The sequence below is a fragment of the Charadrius vociferus genome, unplaced genomic scaffold, assembly GCF_000708025.1.
Source record: "Charadrius vociferus isolate BGI_N301 unplaced genomic scaffold, ASM70802v2 scaffold467, whole genome shotgun sequence".
NCBI lineage: Eukaryota > Metazoa > Chordata > Aves > Charadriiformes > Charadriidae > Charadrius > Charadrius vociferus.
Window position 1 is genome coordinate 1,978,871 of NW_009649309.1, and position 14,301 is coordinate 1,993,171.

At 37.4% G+C, this 14,301-nt stretch overlaps 1 protein-coding gene across 1 annotated transcript in view; it reads right to left on the bottom strand.

The window, feature by feature from the left end:
* CPT1A (carnitine palmitoyltransferase 1A (liver)) overlaps positions 1–14,301 on the bottom strand; it is a 42,572-nt gene that overhangs the window by 6,809 nt on the left and 21,462 nt on the right. The window contains exons 9-15 of the mRNA XM_009889380.1: positions 13,973–14,060; positions 9,642–9,837; positions 8,347–8,535; positions 7,148–7,253; positions 5,238–5,354; positions 4,214–4,378; positions 2,854–2,988 (exon numbers count right to left, since the gene is read on the bottom strand). Coding sequence (XP_009887682.1) covers positions 2,854–2,988; positions 4,214–4,378; positions 5,238–5,354; positions 7,148–7,253; positions 8,347–8,535; positions 9,642–9,837; positions 13,973–14,060 — 996 coding nt within the window. The remainder of the gene's footprint in view (positions 1–2,853; positions 2,989–4,213; positions 4,379–5,237; positions 5,355–7,147; positions 7,254–8,346; positions 8,536–9,641; positions 9,838–13,972; positions 14,061–14,301) is intronic.

Sequence of the window (14,301 nt, forward strand, 5' to 3'; positions counted from 1 at the left end):
GATTCTGCACCTGGGACAGGGTATTTCTGGTTAAATGTACAAACTGGGGGATGACAGGCTGGAGAACAGCCCCACAGAAAGAGATCTGGGAGTCTGGGTCAATGGCAATACGTGTCAATGGCAATATGTGTCAACAGTGTGCCCTGGCAGCCAAAAGGGCCAACTGTGTCCTTGGGGTGCACCCCGCACAGCATAGCTAGCCAGTTGAGGGTGCTGACTGTCCCACTCTACGCTGCCCCACCTTGAGTACTGTGTGCAGTTTTGGGCACCTCACTATAAGAAGGATATTGAGTGTGTCCAGAGGAGCGTGATCAAGACAGTGAAAGGTCTTGAGGGCAAGACTTATGAGGAGTGGCTGAGGTCACCTGGTTTGTTCAGCTTAGAGACGAGAAGGCTGAGGGGTGGTGATCTCATCTCAGCCTGCAACTTCCTCAAGAGGAGCAGTGGAGGGGGAGCTGCTGATCTCTCTGATGACTAGTGATAGGTCACAAGGAAATGGAATTAAGCTGCATTATGGGAGGTTCAGATTGGACATTAGGAAAATGTTCCCCACTGAAAGGGTGGTTGGTCAATGGAACAGGCTTCCCAGGGAAGTGGTCAGGGCATCAAGCCTATCAGAGTTCAAGGAGCATCTGGATGACATACTTAGTCATATGGTTTAGGTAGTCCTGCAAGGACCAGGGAGTTGGACTCCATGATCCTTATGGGTCCCTTCCAACTTGAGATATTCTATGACTCCATGAACACCATATGAATGTTGCAAGGGCGGAAAGAAAGTATGTGTTCAAAACACTTAAATAGCTACTTTGTTAAAATTTTATAATGTGGAACGCAACACACTGAGTATACAGCAACCTGTCACTACTTGTGTCCTCAAACCAGGACACTTCTTATCTCCAGCGTCACTGTATTTTACACCACTTTTCTGGGACACAGTGAGCAGCCTATTTGCCTCCTGCATGAGAAACTAAATCACTTACTAATAAATTACTTGTTGTCATGCTAAGCTTGCCTACCATTGGTATTCAGGAGTAAAGATTTGTGGACAGTCCATAGAGGATACAAATGCTCAGGAAAAATTCTAAGGAAAAACACAGAGAGAAGTAGAAGCAAGCCATAAAGGCAGACAACTATTTTTAAAATAATATATAAATGAATATAATATAATCTTCATAACGCATAAAAACTGCATTATGAAGGCAAGGTTCCTCTGGAACGATCAGCCACAGAGCAGATGAAGGGCAGTAATGTATCGACAAGTCTGAAAAAGCATCACGTAAAAAAACCAAATCACCAAACACAAAAAGCGAGCAGAATGAAATTTGCTATATGTATGATCCTGCCATGTATGTGGCTACCTTATTCCTTTAACAGAAATCCCGTTGTTAACTGCAGAGATACAATAGCAGTTTATTCTGACATTAGGACTATGCCAAAATTACTTTCTATAGAACAGGGTAGTTTTACAGTAGCTGTGCCAGACAGTTACCTATGACATGCTGACACGGCTGGATTTCCAGACTTGCACTGGCCTGATCAGAGCTCCCAGCACAGCATATTGAAAAATCCAGGGGGCTTTTACCTACATAGAACCTCCAGAAAGAGGAGGAAGAAAAGAGTTTCTCTCTTTTCTCTGTTCATCTATTTTCTTGCAGATTCATAGAATCATGGGACTAGAAAGAACCTCAACTACTCATTTGCTTAGACTTCTCCACCCTAAGATTTGATCAACCTCTTTCCTGAAGGACCATTACGTAATTTACTTTGAAAATCTTGAAGAGTGAAAAAACAACCTCCCCAAGCAATCTGTTTCAGGCTTCTTACTATCTCCTTCCTTACTCATTATCCTTTCTAGCAGAAAATGTTTCCCTCATGTTTCTTTCTGAAATTTAAGTCCATTACTTCTTGGGACAGAGAACAGATTTTTCTCATCATCTCTCCATCAGGGTTTTTATCCTCCTGAGCAGAACTTGGGTGCCTACCTCTTCCACAGTGTTTTCTCTTCTTCAGACTAGGCAAGAATAATTAAAGTTCAAATTCTCCTCACAAATCCTCTTCAGAGGTCTTTAACCATCCTTCTTGCTCTCCTTTAGACTCTCTCCAATCCATCCATCCATCACTCAAGTGTCCAATCCATCCATCCATCACTCAAGTGTGGTGTTCAAAACCAGACACACCACCCCAGCTAATACTGTACCACAAAAAAGTACAGAGACAAAAGACTAACAAAAATAAAGGGCAAGACTAACTAAAGTGACGGCTTCATTTTTCCCAATGGCATAGCACTGAATGTGCTATGTCAGTGTTCAATTACTGATTGTTTTAGTCCTAGATCTTTATTTGAACTTTCACCCACGCAGCTGTTACTGAGGCCTGGATGCAATACCTTGAGTAAATTCCTATTTAACAAAGTCCTCTTTTTCAGAACATCACAAGCAAGATTAAAAAGTCCACTGAAATCAACATGTAAGAGCAACGACTTATTTCCTGTGAATAATACTTGCTTCCCTATCAGAAAAGAAAGCCTAAGTGTTATAAGGTTACTTATTTTACAAATCTACGTTTACGTTTCACAGGTCACAAAATTTTCACAAGTCATCTCAGTTTTCTGGAGGTCAGGAGCTGTAAGAAATTACATATTTGGCTAAGTTACTGCCATACACTTTTAGTATAGACTTGAATTTCTGCCATACTGACAGAAAAATGTGGACAATTACCTTATGCTGCACTTTGTTCCTAAAAAACAAAGGCATCACTCTAAGTGCTTAAAAACTATCTGGGAACTTATATAGATATCTAGTGATAACTCATGTGCCTTATGGTTTGTATAAGGCAACACCACCATGAACTTACGCTTTCAGTTGGGTCTTCCATGGTTTGAACAAAATTACATGATTCAACAGTACATGAACGAACAGTTTCGGTCCTGCCTTCTCTGAACAAGCGTGTCATAGAGGCTTCATATGTTAAAGAAAATTTTCCCATGTCCTTGAAAAGGGAAAAATAAGAACTTAAAAGTTTAGCCAGACTTTGCCGCTCTTAATCAACAGTTCAAGGTAAGCACACAGGATATGAATCAGTCCACAAATTAAACTCAATGTTAAATTTTTAGTGGTCCACTATTAGCAGTCTTAACTATATATAATACAGGCAAAAATAAAATTAGTAGCAGGATTTGATAAATGCTAACAGAACAACCAAACTAGCAAGGATTACCCTCTGCATTTTATATTCAGTCTTTTTCAGTTTACAACAGAAACTGAAAGGCTATCAAAAACCTATTTGAAAGTTCAGGGGCTTCCCAATTAACACAGTTGTGGTAAGTAATCAAGAAAACTAACATCCTTACAAATATTTTCAGTTAAACATTTAACAGCATGGAGACACATGCCAGTGTGGGGATTTTCTAGAACGCAAGAACTGAACAGAGTATGCAAAATCCAGGAAGTGTGCCTCCCATATTTCCTGTAGATGTGCACAATCTACAAACTAAAAATTGCCAAACGATAGAAGTTTATCTAACACATTAGCAACTCTACCTGTCCAAAATATACATCAGAACAGATTGTGAAAGTCTATTCAGTTTTAGATTAAGAGGGTAGGTGTTCAAAGTAGAAGAGATGGGTGGATAATCAAACTATTTGCTGTGCAGCTATCCTAACTAATGGTAAGAAAGACTGTAAGTGGTGGTAGCAGCCAGGAAATTTGGATGCTTTGAACACACCCACCCCACCTCGTCCAAGAAAAAAAAGTAGAGCAGTATCTCAACAGTGACAACTAGAAAGCAAAATGCAAGTCATGCTACACTGGTGTTTTCTGAGAACACATTATAGAAAAAGTGAACTAACAGAAGAAAACACAGGCAGGCATTTCTGTTAATCAAATTGTTCCAAATTTAACATTATTCTAATTATGAACACAGCTACTACAAGTTTTATACCTACTTCTTTCAAGTCAAAAAATGCCCTGGAAAAGACCAACTAAGCAAAAAAAAATTTGCACGAGTGTCAATACGCCAACCTTTGGACAATTAGTTTCCAGCTAGTAATCTGTTTAGGGTTTATACCAATTTCCATTGAATGTCTTTAATAACCTTGCACAAGCAGCACAGGATTACTCTGAAGTACTTTACATAGTCACATATTTTAATCACAAACATGCTATACCCAATTTCATGAGATTCTATAAGCCAAAAACAGTCTGATCCTCTTACCCGATAGTGAGCAAGCTGCAGGGCAAGTTGCACGAAGGCATCAGGGCTGGTTTTTGCTTTCTTTATTTGTCCCTTCCCAAAAGCATCAAAGAAAAATGAATGGAAGTCTACATCATCTGCTAGAGCTGTGGCAGTGCTCAGAGACCTCTCAATCACTTCTTGACACTACAACAAATAAATAAAGGCACATAAATGCATATGCATGCAGTTGATGGCATTTGAGAGAACTGTTGAAAAAGTGAAAATATTTTTAATTGATAAATAAGAAATATTGCCTTTATGCATGCCAGGAATGTCATTATCTAAATAATCTCCCTTTGGAGAAAGCAGAGAAGCTATCTTTGCCAGGAAGTTAAAATTCAAAAAGCTAATAAAAAAAAGTTTTAAGCCAATGCACATCCGGAGTCCAAAAATTACACTTTTAAAAAAAATACCAGCATTAAGACTGTTCAGATCACTAGAACATAAAAGAACAGAGATAAAATGGCAATAGTTGTGTGGCTTCCAATCTGCTATGCTTGCTTAATTAAACGTATCACCAACCATTACCTTTTTATTCAAAGTTAAAATCCAAATAGGTGATGGCAGTTTCTCTTGAACTCAGGCAAAAAAAAAAAAAAAAAATCTAACCTTGATAGACACATATACAGAATTTTGAACACAAAAGACAGCTAATCTTACGGAACTATTATGCAGGAGCATTGTGACAACAGTAATGAAATCTCAGCAGCTTAAACTTCATCTTAATTATTATTTAAAATAGGTAGCCACTTATTTTTGACATACAAGAAAGTTTCCAGTAAAAAGTTGGCATTTCCCAGCCAGAATTTTTAAAGAGTGACGTTAAAAAACCTATGATATCTTTTTAAGTAAAGTGCGTAATGTCCACACATGAAATACACATCCTACAGGATTCAAAGGAATTTAAAGCTGATTTATAGGGTTATCAGCAATTACTTAAATGATTTGGCTGCTCAGGAAAAGAGGAGCTTCTTCCTCAATCCGCTAGCTGTTCTGTACTTACTTCTTCTGGAATTTCCCACTGTAGTTTGGTAGGGATAGGAATATTTTGATTGGTATCTCCTTTGCAATGCCCGTCTTCTGAATAGCCCAGTTCAAGATACTCAGTTGCCATTACATTCTGCAAAGAACGATACTTCCTCAGAATTGCAACACGTTCAATGTGGAATTAGGATTTCATTGCAAAAATCAATATAACCCATGTTCAGTACATAGTGAAATGCAATATACAATCTCTTTCTAATTATTGAAAACAGCTGCAAGTGAAACCCTCAGTTTTGCCTCTTATTTTAAGGCATTTTTACTTGTGTTCTGAGTGGGAAGAATATCAGATATGCACAAACAACTATTCAATCACATTGGTGCAATTTGTTAGATGCTACTGAATTAATCAAAATGTTTCAATTAAACACCCACCTCAAACTTACTAGTAGTAAAAAAGTCAGTCTTAGATTTCACAACCTTAGAGTCTTAGAATTTAGATTCTACAGAATTTCTACAAGTTACCTGTCAAAACTTGTTCATCAAGAAACAGTTTATTTTGGAGCAAGTACATACAAATCCCTGCAAGAATTTAATTATTTTTAAGGTTTGCATCCCACTCAAAATTGCTCTTTATTTTATATGTGCACTAGAGCTCTTGGGTGAGGAAGTATGTTTCCAAGATGAACAATACAACTTGAACAACAGACAAAAAGTCTGTCTTACAAGATTTCAAACAACATCCTCAAAGTAAAAAAAAAAAAAAAAAAAAAGACTGCATGGTCTACATGTATATTTCTAATCTCTTAATTTAACTTTCTCACTTAGTGATCAGAACACGCCAACTATGAAATAAAGCTTAATCCATTCTATTCTAAAAATAGACAATCTATAAAGAGCTAACAACAGATAACTTTTTAGGAAGTTAAATCCTACTTAGTTTATTTTAGTCATCTTTATTCTTAGCAGAAAATGAATCAACTCATAGTAAGTACAGAGATATAAACTAAAGCCTGTAACGTCATTCATTACAAGAAACAAAGTAATTCTTTTCCATTGAGCTAGTCTAAACTGTACTCTCAAGTCAATCTCAAATCAGTTTGGCCTTCTTTCTTCTCTGGTTAGAGAATGCAATGAGGATTTTGTGTTCTTACACACATGGAAACACTCCGATAATAAAATTGGGAAATTACTTGGGCTACCAGTCAGACCTGAGACCCATTTGAACAAATACATAATGAAATCAGAATTATCTAGTGTTTCTGAAATAGTTTTGTGTGACTGAGTCATGTAACCATTTATGGGTTTAAGCTTCAAAAAGAAAAAAAAAAAATCAAATAGAATTTCAAGTAATAAACTAAGTTAGTGATGACCAAACATGCATTATTCCACTGATTAAAAATAAATACAATAATTTAAACAGCATATCAATCTGCAGCTCATCAAACAATGGCTTAGAGGAAAAGTTAAAACTCTGTACACTACTAGAAAGCGGCTAGAAAGAAAGAAAGTGGCTAGAAAGAGGCGTAAGGAAGCTTAAGTGTTTCAAGGAGGGTGTACATACACAAAATACAATGCCCTATCAAAGAGGCAACAATCTATTGAATCAGAATATTCTAAACAAGTTAGATGGGGAGCTGTATCACTTTTCTATGAAGACATCTGTGCTCATTAAAATGCAATAAAGACATTTGATTTAAAGGACAGAAGTGTTTTCTGTTAAACAAGGGTTGGTTGGTTTTGGTTTGGTTTTTTTTTGTTTGTTGTTTTTTTTTTTTTTTTTTAAATTCCACAAGTGCTGTAGACACAGGCCCATAATCACTCATCAGCAACGTGAATGCAAGGAATTGAAAGTAACTGCTGATCTTCAGGACTGTTGCATGGACCGTATCACATTATCTTCTGCATTAACTTTTTGTACTAAATACCTACCTCCCACAGGTGTCCAACAATAGGAGCATCTGCCCAAGAGTGCTCTGCATTCAGACCCATTCTGCCATTTTTGAATACTATAAGAGAGAATGTTTTATCAAACCACCTACAAAAGAAATCAAGATTTCCTTATGGTTTTGTATATTTCAAAAGCATTTTTATACTGTAACTTCATCTCTCAAAAGTTCACATTTAAATGCACTAGTTGTTGGCTTTTTTTTTAATAATAGTTTTTCAATAGTAGTTTATTTAATTAAATAGACATAAATTTGAACCTCATGAAGTTCTACCACATGAACTTCATGAAGTGCAACAAAGCCAAGTGCAAAGTCCTGCACGTAAGTCAGGGCAATGCCCAGTATCAACAGACTGGGGGATGAATAGATTGAGCAGCCCTGCAGAGAAGGACTTGGCGTACTGGTGGATGAAAAACTGGACATGAGCCAGCAACGTGTGCTTGCAGCCCAGAAATACAATCATATCCTGGGCTGCATAAGAAGCAGCATGGCTGGCAGGTCAAGGGGAGGGGATTCTCACCATCTACTCTGCTCTTACAAGACCCCAGCTAGAGTCCTGCATCCAGCTCTGGGGTTCACAGTACAACAAATACAGGGACAGGTTAGAGTGGGTCCAGGTGAGGGCCATGAAAGTGTTCAAAGAGCTGGAACACCTCTCCCATGAAGAAAGGCTGAGAGTTGGGGTTGTTCAGCCTGGAGAAGAGAAGGCTCTAGGACACCTTCTTGGGGCTTTTCAATATATAAAGAGGGCTTATGAAACTGAGAAGTACTTTTTACCAGGACTAGTAGTGACAGGACAAGGGGCAACGGTTATAAACTGAAAGAGGATAGATTTAGATTCGTCATAAGGGAGAATTTTTTTTTTTTTTCCCACCCAATGAGGGTGGTGAGACACCGGGACAGGTTTCCCAGAGAAGTGGATATCCCATCATTGGAAGTATTCAAAGTCAGGCTGGACGAGGCTTTGAGCAATCTGATGTAGTGAAAAATGTCCCTGTCCATAGCAAGGGTTGTGCGTGTGGTGTGTGTGGACCAGATGATCTTTGAAGGACCCTTCCAACCCAAAACATTCTGTGATTCTATGAAATTTATCAGCTTATAAGTCACTATTTTGAATGTATTAGCCACATGAATTACTGAAATTCTAAGAAGAGAAGGCATTTTCCAGAGTCAGTGCTGTACCTGTCATAACATCTGCCATGTATTAAGGATTTTGCATAGGCATCCAGTGATCCCACTGGATCTTCTTTCCTGTACCCTTGATCGATGTCATCCAATGTCACAAAAAAAGCTGCTTTTTCAACAGCATCTAAGGACTGTTTGTTCTTTCCACGGCTAAAATAAGCCTGTCGAGCTTTAGCCCACGGTACTCTGCAAAACAGATTTGGTTTATAGCCAGATTACATCAATTTCTCAAAAAGTTTTATCACCTTTAAGTTCACTATGAGACATTCCTCCTACTTCTATCGAATTTGAAGCAACTACTTGAATTGTATTTAAACTATATCACCAGTGAAAAGTTCTGAAAATACACATACAATGTAATATTAGGAATCAATTAAACATATCACATGTGCAAAGCTTAATCCTCAGAAATTCAACATTTCTGTGGCATGCAATATGTATAATATAAGCCATCTGTGTTTATAGCTGAGCAAAAGAAAACGTATATTATATGGAAGAAGAAACTAGTAATATTAATAAAAACAATAAACAGATATGAGTATCCAGTGTTGTAATATCTAAATCTAAGAGTCTGGACAACTGTCAAGAAGAAGTTCCATGGTAAATTCCTGAAACAGACCTGAAGTTTAAGTCGTCCTGAATAAAGTAATTCCTGTATAGTTGTGCCATGTTTATTTATAAATTTATGTGATTTTCCCAATGAAAAAGTATTTCAGTTTGTTTTGAAGCAGAAAGAGAGAAAAAGGAAGGATTCTTAGTAAGAAAGTATATTAAAATCCACAGCTCTTTCTCTCCCTCATCCAGAATCAACTATACAGAGATTGTCACGATTTAATTGAACTCAATCATCTTGCACTGAGAATCAAGTACATCGGGCTTTATTTTATTGGTGCAAATCATGAATATGGAGTAACAGTTACTGAATTCACATCCCAATTTTAATTTTAAGACAGTCTTTAAAATGCCAGTGAACCCCTGAGTAGATATAAAACACAAATAGTTCAATATGTGTAATACTGTAAAGCTTCAAATTACAACTCTTATGATAACCCCAATTAAACCAGTTAGTACAGATAATCTGTATACAGGGTTGCCACTGCAAAATTACTTTTAACTCCATATAGTTACAAATGATTGAACAGCTGTAACATACTAGCAATATACAAAAATCAGTGATCGAGGTGTAATCAACTGACTGCAGACTATCTTAAAATTCCAAAGCCAATACTCAATTAATATGTTATGCAACTATTTCTAAATATTACAATTTTAAAGAATAATAACCAGCATACCTATCTCCTGCAGTAAGAGCTGCTAGCTTCTCTTCACCAGCCTGAGGCTCTGAATCATCATCAAGAATTCTTTGTATCTGCTGTTCAATTTCTCGGGGTTTCAGTAGTCTACCATCATGGTACAGCCACACTTTGAAGTAACGGCCCTTGTGATACACAACAATGTGTTTGCTGTCTTTCACATGCTGGAGAGTATCTAGAATTGCAATAACTTACGTGAAAACAAAGCTGAAGTCTCAAAACACTAATGCACTAAATAACATCAAATGCCTACTACAGGCACTACCAGTTAGCCACAGCTTATTTATTTTAACAAAATAATAAACACTGTGGAATAAACTGCTCCGCTCCCCCATGTTATTTCAGCACAAAGTTTCCTGCATGAAACAGTCAAATACCCAGATTTGATAATCGTTTGCATATATAGCACCACCAGTTTCCACACTGGAGACCAATATTAACCAACTAAATCTGCATTACTGTATCTGAAAAGTAAGCACTAGTGTGTAGTCTGATTAAGCAGTCAGGCAAAGAACAACCTAGATGAGTCTGAGGAAAGGTACTTTTAAATCATCTGCATACAAGTGCTAGACAACTCACCGTACAAGCTGTGGGGAGTCTTAAGAGCCCAGATTTAGTAACATAAACTTTTGTTCACATTTACCCTGGCAGATGCAGAGTGAATACTCCATCTATGGCCAAAAAGTATAGTGTTACGGAAGTCAGTGAAGCAGAAACCCAGGCCACAAGTTTTTCCTCACTTTATTATTTATAATGCTTAATTGGGATAAGCTGAACATAGTCATGTACCAAACCACAGATGAAGGTTTCTACAGCAGCCAGGAAAAGCCCTCAATTGACAAAACCTGTTAATTCAGTCCCTTTACTACCCCAAAGAACTGTTATATTCCTATGAATCTGAAAATACCCATTACTGAGATGGGTCTAAGATGAAGAAAGATGACACCAAAAGCGAGGAGCCATGATTCTGAGAGATCTGAGAAACTTTGCACCAGGAAAGAGCTCTATACATTGAGTGCTCTCAGCTATCCATAATTTCTTGGTAGGTATGCTCCATCTACTGATCAGAGGCAGTTTTACACTAATCATGCCTTTGGCTATCCACTTTGCATTTCTGCCAAAGATAGGATGCCTGTGATAAAAGTGCTAGGATTGGCAGAAGCATCACTCCAACTGTCAAGTAATTGATAACTTGTAATTAATACAATAGGTCATGACTTGAGGAGAAACTCCACAGAGGGGGAAAAGAAGCAGCAAAGCAATCAGCTAGTGATGTAACTTTTTCTATAATCCCATCCTGAGTCAGGACACCTCACGTATTTGTCTCATGTACCGTACAAAAGACAACCTGAGTGTAAAAAGCAGAAGAAAGATCATTAGTCATCTACATCAACAACTGACTTCACAACAGTTGTTGAGCCTTGGCAATTACTTTCAGACACATTACTTATGGGCCCAAGTACAGATTTGTTGTAATAGGAAAAAAAAAAATCCTTTCTTTTTCTTGCCAGTCCAAGAAATAATTTATGTACATCTGAAGATGCACATGACATGCAGCATGGGTTTCCTATTAAAAAAAAAAAAAGGGAATGGAAAGACATAAAAGCTCTTCCCTGCTTAAAAGAAGTGGGTCACTCCATAGTGTGTTTTGTCAAAAGACGTGAAACTTGAACAACTGCTCAAATGACAAGATACAATGTTCATTAAGATTTTATCACCAATTAAAATGAAGACATGCCACAGATTTTTTTTTTTTTTTTTAATATGCTGCTCCTTTAGGAATGGTAACATACACAAAATACAACTGAAATCAGGGGGAAAGAAATCAAGCTACTCATGAGAATCTGGGAAAAATGTCTTTATAACTCACTTAGTCATATACAGAATGACAAAATTTGGTTTTCCTTTAGAAAAGTAGAAAATTAAAAATTGAAAAAGTAAACTAGGAAATGTGAAGTGCTTAAGAAGAAAATAAGGTAAATTTATGATGCTGACTGTAATTTAATTGGAAAGACTTTAAGCAGGAGAAACTGAGGCGAACCATTAAGATATACAGGATGTATTTTAATCAGGTGTTACAGGTAGAATTGGCGACTTCTACACTTCTGTGCAAAACTCGTTTTAGACTAAGAGAACACCAAATCCAAAGCTAAATACAAGCAGTTCATAACTTCTATTTCACTTAGAGAGAAGGGGCAAGGATAACACTTTCAGTACTTGAAGTATTCTAAATAACATTGGCTCATACACTACAGTTGTCTAACAGAGACTTTAAAACTTGCTAGCCTACTTAAGCTACTAGTTCATGATCAGGGAGTAATCACATCAGGGATATGTTTTTCTCCATTTTGCACATAAAGGAAGCTGAGGCATAGCTAGGAAGTAATTCCTCAATAATCTACCAAAGGCCAGCAGCAGAACTGAGTGTAAAATCCTTATCTGACAGACGCATCTACTGCTTTATCTATTAGCCAATGCCACTTCCCCCTGCTTAACCAACCTCATACAGCAAATATCAGACCTCCAGCAGGGAAGAGTGAGCACATCCCTGTGTCTGTTTACAAACTCTTCATGTTGTTTATTCTGTAGTTGAATGGGACTAACATGCTCAAAGGCAGCTTGAAATGCAAGAGTGAGAAAGTAAAAAAAAAATAAAATAAAATCCTACCTTCAAGTAACAGCCCATACGTACATTCCCAATGAACATGACTAACCAATAACCCCTTGTATTCCAAATTCTTAGTGATTGTCCTCTGTGCTAATCATGTCTGTCAGGATAACTCTGCGAAATTCTGTATTTCATTCTGATGCTCCCACAGTGATGCAGTGTTGGATAAACATGCAAATTCAGTTCTAAGAGGCTCTTCAGCTTATAATCAGATCAGAGAAACCTAGATATAGCTTAAGCTTTTGTAGAAAGCACAACACCAGCAGTCTTTACTGAAACCTGCTGTGAAATTATTAGTTCGCTTCTCAAAGAACGAGAAAATGGATAGTGACGATTTTTTCCACCTGTTGACTAGAAATGTTAGTATTTCTATGCGATCTGCCTCCTTTTACAGTGACAAAACTCAGGAAAAATAGCCATTTTAACATTAAGATCATAAAAACCAGCTTGAGCCTGGAATATTTAGGATATCCTGATAGAGATATTTGGAGGCTACCTTGGGGAGAAACCCACGATGAACCTTTAGGGACACATTACCTTTAGAAAAATGACACCATATGGAAAATAATCAGCCTCAAGATCTTGGATGATGTACTGACCACCAAAAACACATGATATTTTTACGGTGAGATACAACAAATAACTTATCAAAGGTTTGCCATTGACTAAAGTGAAATGCTTTTATGTCTATAGACAGTGTTAATGAGTGCATGCAATGAGAGCATATGTACTCCTACACTGAGAAAGTGTATATGAACTGCTACTCACAGGTACAATATTTTTTTTTTTTTTGACTGAGCTAACATGATTGCTTGTAATCATGTAAACATATCCTTAGTCTCCCACAATAAGCAGAAGTTGCAGAAAGAGACTCAGGTGAAAGTGACCCTGCTGTAAGTCAACAGGTATGCCCCTCTATTCAACATTAAAATGTGAAAACTTAGTTACTCATAGCTTAGGATAATCAGGCCACTGCTTCAAGTTAGGGCAGGGCAGGAACTAACAAAACCCAGAGTATGTATTTTCTTAATGTCATACAGAGAAAATTTTGGACACAGTCCTTATTAGAGGCGATTTCACTGAGCTGATGTCATATAGTGCATACAAAAGGTGAAGGTAACAGTGGCATTGGAAACCATGACAGGAATAAGATTGTACCTGCCTCTAAACCAGGTAAACAACTAGTGTTGAGAAGGACACATTGGGATGTTGTTGTGACTCATAAGCTGAAAGGAAAAAGGGAAAGTCAAGCACGCAAAAGATTTTAAAATGGTTCAGATGAGAGCACAACTTTTACAAAGATAAAAACATGGATATCAAAGGATCGTGAAAGAGTAGAAAGGAGAAAAGTAAAGGTTATTTATAAATTAAAGACACAGGACAGATAACAGTTCCTTGAAGTTAGTTTTTAATTTAAGTAAAGAAAGAGCTAAAAATAATTGATGAAGTTTCAAAATCATCCTAAAAGGAAAAACATCTATGCACTCTATAGCAATTCATTACTTCCTCAGTATTGGAACACAGTACTGGTGTGTCCTTGTGTTTGTCACATCCTTATCTGGACCAACAGAGTTTCAGCAGAAAATATCCCAAAACCTGAATTCCATTAAGAAGTTTATTCTCCTTGGCTGGCCCTGCTTACCTGATTCCTCTCCTGGAATACGGGAGGTATTAAACATTCGTTCCCACTGAGCTGAGCAGAGTGGAACAGTAGATCCCATCAGTAGAATCTGTGCCGAAAAAGTACATTAAAATGTAATTTTGCATACACAGTTGGCAAATTAAAAAGGAAAGAAAAAATAGGATCTGCTTAGAGACAGGCTGTAGAACAGTAAGATTTATAATACACCAACTCAGGGTTGTTCACCACCATCCCTCCTTCATTGTCTTTCCTTGAACTACGTGTGGAAGATCACACTGACATTCCAGTAGCTGTATTTCCCACTCCACCCCTCCCCACCCCCCCCAAAA